Consider the following 7,791-nt stretch of genomic DNA (forward strand, 5'->3'; position numbering starts at 1 on the left):
GTGTGAGTTGCCACATGTAATATATGCATGTAAAACATATAGTAGAGCACAATGTATATTTGGTTTTAAGAAAGATAAAAAATATATATTTATATATACATAGAGAAAACACTAGATGTAGTAGCATTGTTTTTGGTTTATTCAAAATCATTTCAAATGACTCTATCTTTAATAATCAGGAAAAAAAGAAGATATGCATATTTTGCAAAACTACATATAATATTAGGGGATGAGAGGGTCCTACCTGGGAAAATGAGAGGTGGATAATATGCCAAAATGTTAAAAGTGAAAGTAACCTTTTACCCTGCATATCCTTTTTTGATTTCAAATCTTCTAATATAAACATACCTTACTTTGTTAATTAGAAAATGGGGGAAAAATATAATCCCCAAAGCCTGATTGTTTATACTTAACAAACAGTCGGGAATACCAACGACTTTCTGTGGCTCTTCCTCCCTCAGAGCTGTGGGGCCTGCCCCGTAGGACACACCATAAAGGGGAGCAGGAGGCAGCCAGGCCTCAAAAGCCCAGGCTGCGCACTGGCCCCACAGAGGAGGTTGCATTTCCTTATCAAATGATCGACCAGTTTTATGGGCTTTTTATTGTTCTTTTTGTTGTTGTTAGGAAAACTTTCTGTGGGCCAGTGGGCTTCTTCCATGGAGGTTGTTTTGGGTCTGAACTTACCGTGGAGATCCCTGAGTTTGCATCTGGTGACCAGAGACAAAGACGGAAATATTGACTACATGTCCAGCTTCCAGGATATCCGCATTAAAAGCCCTGTGAAAGAGGCAAGTGGAACAGCCGCAGCTGAAATCAGCTGGAGTCAAACACCCTTCAGACCATGTATAAGAGTAACCTAGTCCTTTGAAAAGTTGGGAGTGGAATCATCTAATGGATGGGAGTGGCGGTCTAAGGGGAGGCCTAAGTGGGGAACTCTCAGGAACATTGTGATCTGCTTGGGAAATCTGTGCTAAGTATAGGCAAAAAGAAAAAGCTTCTGCAAGCAAACTAATGTCAAATATGTGATTCTGAAGTGCTGTGCAGCAGAAGGGCAGCTGTGGCGTCCATTCTTTCATATAACGCACCCTTTAAGGCACGCATTGTATTCTCTGTTAACACTGTGAGTGTATAGACTTCTGACATGGTATCTTATACCTTAAAGGTTTTTAAAATCTAAAATCTCTCATTAAAATGGGAATACCCCAGGGAGAGTTATCTGACCCCTGGTACTTAACTAGTTAACAACTCATCTGCAGTGAGTTATAACATTGACCTGACAGTGAACTGATGGGAACTAGGACTAGAGCGATGTTTGCAGGGGAGATGAGAAGTTAAGCACAGAGACTAAAATAGCCACAGGAAGGAGGCTTTGGCTTCTCTTAAGAGGCATTTCACCTTGGTGACTAAGCTCACAGGCCTTGGCTTCATGCAACTGAGATTCAAAGCCTATTTACCAGCTATGTGAACCTTGGGGAACTTTGCTCCTGTTTCCTAATCTGTAAAATGGACATAGTCACAGTTCTTTTCCTTGGGACTGTTGTTGAGGACTGAGTGAAATATAGTATAGAAAGCTCTCAGGGCAGAGCCTTGGACACAAGGTCCTCAGTAAATGTTGGCTACTGTTGTTTACTGCCTTCTTGTTTGCTTCCACCCTGTGCCTTGAGGAACATAGCCCGCAGACCTCCAGGATGCAAGAACAGGGCCTTTTAGCCGATTAGAGAGGATTGGGCCTCCAAGGAAGGCCTGCCTTCTCAAATTTCTATCTGAATCACGTAATTGGGATTGGTGGTGGTGTTTTGTGTTTGTTACAGTTACTAAAATTGACCTTGTTATTAATTCGGTGTGCTTTAACACTCAGAAAATCTTTATTTTAGGCTCTATCTACACTAATTGAAACTGTGTACAGATACCGATCGGACCTGCAAATCATCTTTAATGTCATTGACTCTGATCACTCAGGTAAATGAACTTTGATTAGTTGAGTAGCAGTAGAAAGCCAAGGCTAGTCTGTTTTTCTGAAACCAGAATCCTGTTTTCATCCATTGCCATCTTCATCCAAACTTACTTCAACTCGGGGTGGGGGTGGGGTGGGAGGGGCAACTCATGTTTAATATTACTATTGTTTTACTTCGGCCACAAACTTTGTATTGAAGATCATATGGTCCTATATAGACCTATGTATCCACTAGTCAGACAAGAATAGCTCCTTTTATAAATTACCAGCACAGATAATAATTCACTGTCCATTTAAACATTGTAGTTACTCATGGAGATAAACTCATCCCTAGAGTTCTGATTCTGTTTGTGGGACTGAGGGCTATGAACACTTATTTTCTGCTTACCTCTGATGCACAATTACCTATTTTCAAACTTTAAAAAATCATCAGATAATCCTCAACTGCAGAGAACACTGAACACCAAAAAATCAATAATCAAAATATGAAAGAAAATTGTTGCCTACAATACATGGTAGAGCCATTGTTTGCAATCCTCTTACTGAGTCCCAGGTTATCTTCTCCCTCTGCTTTGGTGACGCTCTCCTCTCTGTCCTCCTTCCAGGTTCATCTCCCTTAGATTTTAGATCTTGTAATTTCTGTAGCACATATAGTCCCACAGTCCACAGTCTCCTGCCGCTCCCTCACTGTTTACTTATTTCAGCTTTAGAATAATCTCAGGATCACTTGATAGTTGAAAGTGGCATACTGTTTCTTGTATTTATAACCTGACTTTTCCATTTCCGTCAGTGCCTTCATGGTCAGGCATGTCAGCTTCTAATGGGGACTCTTCAGTCAGCATGGCTTCCCCACCCTCCCTCCCTACGTGGCTCTTAAAATGAATGCTCAGTCTTCTCCTCTGTTCTTTAGGTCTGATCTCCATGGAAGAATTTCGTTCCATGTGGAAACTTTTCAAAAGCCACTACAGCATTCATATTGATGATTCTCAAATTGATGAGCTCGCAAACAGAATGGACTTAAACAAAGATGGAAGCATTGATTTTAATGAGTTTTTAAAGGCTTTCAATGTAGTGTATAAATTTGATAAGTTGAACAAGTCAGACACCAAACTTACTTAACAAGAAATAGGGCTTTCCCTCTTGGCAAATTGTTGGGCCCAAATCACTGACACAATCTTTTCCAGGACCCTTGAAACCCATAGTCAGTTGTAGAGAAAAGTAGACCTCAATTCATGCCACGAGCAGGGGATAGTGTATTAGAAGTCCCTAGTAAGCTGTTATTGGTTAAGACTAAGTTAAATGTCAGCTGATAGGATTTGGCTCGTGTCCAGACCCACACTTAGCCAGGTAGAAACTAGGTGAGCTACTGTTGGTCTCTTGGGCCAGGAGACCCAAGGAAATTTGGAAACATTGAAGGGAACCCACAGAACACCGGAGGAAAGTGTAACATCTGTGACTGCCTGAGGGAAGGAAGAGGAATGCCAAACTGTTAATGAAATAAAATTTCCTTTTTAAAACTGAATCTTCTTTGGAACCATAAACCAATGATTCTCATTCATGGGGGAACCACCCTTCAGGGATGGGGGTCATATCAAATTCTTGGGGGAAGTTGTGGGAGTGTATTATTTGAAAAGGCATATTTTTTCTTGTCTGTTGAAGGTACAAAGTGAATACATTCAGATTGAACCATACAATTAATATGGTTTGACACCTTCCCTGGTAAGATGGGGCCTTTGTTATGCATATCTTGTGCAATTTATTCTGCCATTCCAATTGCTATCAAACAAGAGATTTCTGTTTAAAGGCAAGTTATTTCATTTTTTTCTAAGTTTGAGAACTTCAAGATCTGTCAATATGCCAGGTTAGATATCCTGCAACCCTGCTTGCTACACACAACAGAAATAATGGATCAAATATAACAAATATCTTTCTTAAATGCATAGCTGAGCTAGCAAGAAAGTAAAAGAAACCCCTAGGGGGCAGGGGAAAAAAAGAGCATAATTAAACCCATAGCAAAATTAACGTGGGACAAGATAGGCTCCAAGGCAAAGAATAGCATTAGGAATAAAAAAAGTCATTACTGAATGATAAAAGGAATGATTCACCAGGAAGATACAATAATTATAAACTTATATGTACCTAAAGCAGAGCTTTAAATTTTATAATGCAAAAACTGACATAACCACTAGGAGAAATTGATAGATGGAGATTTTTTTTTTGTTTTTTTTTTTATTAAGGTATGATTGATATACACTCTTATGAAGGTTTCGCATGAAAAAACAATGTGGTTACTATATTTACCCATATTATCAAGTCCCCACCCATACCCCAATGCAGTCGCTGTCTGTCAGTGCAGTAAGATGCCACAGATCCAACATGTGCCTTCTCTGGGCTACACTGTGATAGAGGGAGATTTTTAATTGATCATGTAAATTAAAAAATTGGTGTGTAGAAGGTTGGACAATTCAGTTAATCCACCTGATCATGTGTGTGTACTCTGCAATTTTAGAGAATACACATTTTCACGTACACATGGAACATTTATAAAAATTGAGCAAGTATTAGACCACAAACCATATCTCCAATACCAAGCAATCAATAACAAAGATACTACATTCTCTGATCAGGATGCAATTAGAGACAATGTAATATCGAATTTTATAACCATATTAATGAGTGAAAAAGGGCTGTAACTGTAGCTCTACCAGAAATTGCTAAAACTAGTTAACAAGAATACTGCAAATAACTTTATGCCAATAATTTTAAAAAATAGGTGCATGGGTTATTTCCTAGAGAAAAATAAAATTGACTAAAGCTAGCTGCAGAGCCAAAGGAGGGTCTGAGGAGATAAGCAACCATTAAGGAATGTGATGGCTTTGTAGTGGGTCTCTCTGACTAGGCTGGACTACATTTCTCAGAATTCCCTTTCTGGCATGTTTCTGGCTAAGGTGGGCCCCAGAGGAGATTCTTGAGAGATTTGGATGTCAAAGGGAAGAAACAGCCATTGTGCGGCTCGGCGAGCCGTGGCTGAGCGGCCGGTTCACCTTGCTGGCGGAAGCGGTAGCCAGGCCTGCAGTTGTCCTGGGTTTCCCGGGATTCTCTGTCAGCGGCTCTGATTTCTTGGGCCAGGTGTGCGTGTTTGGCTCCAGGAGGCGGGTCCTGGGCCAGGTGTGTGTATTTGGCTCCGGGATCTCGGGCCCGGGCTTCTGCAGGATGACCTCATCACCAAGACCAGAGACGGTAAGAATGGACTCAGGCTTCAGTCTGTTCTTGTGGGCTTGAGCCTGCTCCTGCTCGTCCCCTCCTGACTGCCAGCCCCGTGGACTTTGGGCTCCAGCATCAGGTACGGTGTCTAAAGCTTTGTAGAGCCTGTTTAACTAATGTTTGCATAAGCCGCTTCTACTGGTTTTATATGTGTGTATATGTACTGGTTCGGCCTCAGGTTGAACCTTGGCTGATACAGAATTTGGTACTGAGAGTGGCTCCAGAACAGAATCTTAAAGATGAGTACTTTGAGTGTGTACAGCCCCTGTGTGCAGAGCTTCTGCCCCATCACCTCACATAAAAATCCACTGTTAACAGCGAGACAGTGGTTTTAAGAAACGTCCAATCTCTGCCTGTACTGGAGGAGTCTTTTTTGCTTGCTTCCTGAATATCATTTGGTTATTTATTCTCAGGGTGTTTTCTGGAGCTCTTATTTTCTCCTTTGGGCTTCTAATCTCTGGAAATAATTATATGCCTTTGTTGGAAATGTTACCTAAAAATGTATTTTGATTTTATGAAACATTGTCATTTGATATTGTAAACCTTCTGCCTGACCCATGAGTTGTGCTTAACCACACTTCAGTTTTAAAAAGTATATTTATAAATATAGAGAGTTGTGAAATATCTAATTTTTAACTTATATTTCTTTATTACAAATGAGATTGAGCATCTTTTTATTAGTTTGTTGGCCAGTCTATTTTCTTCTAAGAAAATGCTTGTTATCGTTTGCTCATTTTTCTAATGGCTGTTTGTCTTTTGCTTGTTCATTTCCAGGAACTTGAATTTCTTGACACTAATCCTTTGTTCTTTATTTGGGGAGCAGATATCATCTGCCACTTTGTGACTTGGTTTTCACTTTCTTTATGATTTATATTTTCAAGCAGATGTTTTAGATTTCAATTTGTCTAATTTGTCAGGCTTTTCCTTTATAATTTGTTTTTTGCATCTTGTCTAAAAGGGAAAATACCCTTTCCAACCTTAGAAATATCACAAAGATGCAGTCAATCCTTATTATTTGCAGATTCTGTATTTGCAAATTCACCTGCTTGCTAAAATTTATTTTTAACCCCAAATCAATATTGTGGCCATGTGCAAAGTAGTGAAAATTTAGTCACACGTGTTCCCAGCTGAGGTCAAACAAAGCAACACTGCCTTCCTGTTCCAGCTCTCATACTATAAACAAGCATCCTTCTCACGGTGTATTTAGTGCCACATTTTTGCATTTTTGTGTTTTTTGGTGATTCCACTATTTAAAATGACCCCAAACATAGTGATGAAGTGCTGTCTAGTGTTCCTAAGTGTAAGAAGGCTGTCAGGTACCTCATGGAGAAAATACATATGTTAGATAAGCTTTGTTCATTTAAATGAGGTGTCTTTAAACAAATGCACATAAAACAAGGTTATGCTATTGACTGATAACAAATGTTGTGACCAGAGGCTCGCGGGGACCCGATCCTGTATTTCCCCTAGGAGCAAACTGTTCAGTATGCAGAATTTCAGTGGTTGAAGTGATTATATAGAACATAACTACTGTAAACAGTGAGAATTGACTATATTCTCCAAAAGTTTTGTAAAAAATGCTTTTCAAGAGCATTTAGCTCTTTCCTCCACCGCAAGTGATTTTGGGGTGTGAGGCAGAGGTGCCATTTATTGAATAGTTCATTCTTTCCCACTAATTTGAAATGCCACCTCTGTCATACAGTAAGCCCTGTTTCTAGGCTCCTCCTTATGATCCGTTGGTCTCTTTGGTCTGCCCTCTCAGGAATACCTCATGCTGCAGCTTATAATTGTCGTGATATCGGGTATTATGAGTTCCTTTCCCTTCCCCACCTTTATTGTTTAAAATTTCTTTGGTCCTTTAGTCCTCTGTATACATTTTGTGATCAGCTTGTCAAATCCCCTGTTGGATTTTGATGGCAACCGCATTAAATTTATAGATTAATCTGGAGAGAACTGCCATCTTTACTATGTTGAGTCTTCATATCCGTGAACATTGTGTATTTTTTGCATTTATTTCGGTCTTCTCTAAGGTCTTCGAGCAAAGAATTTCTCATTATCGTTCTTGTCATCTTTTTAAAAAGGTTAATTCCAAGATACATTATGGGAGTTTTTTGTTCTATGTTTCTCAGTTCTACTTGCTCTTTTCTCATAGGTTTAGTTCTCAGGATTTGCTTGCTTCCTTTCTAGTCTTCAGTCATTTTACGCAAATTCTTTCATAATCTCCTTCTGGTTCTCTCTGTGTGCTTCGAGTCCGTGGGGGTAATTGTGTGTGTGTGTCGTATGTGCAGACTCTTGGCCAGGTTGGATTGTTCACTCTTGTGCTTTGTCATTTTTTTATTGTGAACCCATCAGTTGCAGAGCTTGTGTGTGTGTTGTTGTTTTTTTCCTGTGAAAATCCCATGTATCGGGGACGTGGGAGCACCTTTCAGAGAAGGTTTTTGTTTGCTTCTGCCTTCTGCCTTGGGAGTATCACTGCTTGAGAAATAATTCTTCCCTTACTTTTTAGTCTGGAGCTTCTGAACTATGTGGGTAGAGTAAAAGCAATGTGAATTGTGGTCCTGTGGTTTTGAATT

At 39.8% G+C, this 7,791-nt stretch overlaps 1 protein-coding gene across 1 annotated transcript in view; it reads left to right on the forward strand.

The window, feature by feature from the left end:
* The window catches only part of PPEF1 (protein phosphatase with EF-hand domain 1), a 124,538-nt gene extending 121,062 nt beyond the window's left edge, over window positions 1-3,476 (forward strand). Inside the window, exons 21-23 of the mRNA XM_036912869.2 lie at window positions 625-788; window positions 1,875-1,959; window positions 2,865-3,476. Of these exons, the coding sequence (XP_036768764.2) occupies window positions 625-788; window positions 1,875-1,959; window positions 2,865-3,073 (458 nt within the window). The 3' untranslated portion in view covers window positions 3,074-3,476. The remainder of the gene's footprint in view (window positions 1-624; window positions 789-1,874; window positions 1,960-2,864) is intronic.
* The last annotated feature ends 4,315 nt before the right edge of the window (window positions 3,477-7,791 follow it).

The sequence above is a fragment of the Manis pentadactyla genome, chromosome X (assembly GCF_030020395.1).
Source record: "Manis pentadactyla isolate mManPen7 chromosome X, mManPen7.hap1, whole genome shotgun sequence".
Taxonomy (NCBI): Eukaryota; Metazoa; Chordata; class Mammalia; order Pholidota; family Manidae; genus Manis; species Manis pentadactyla.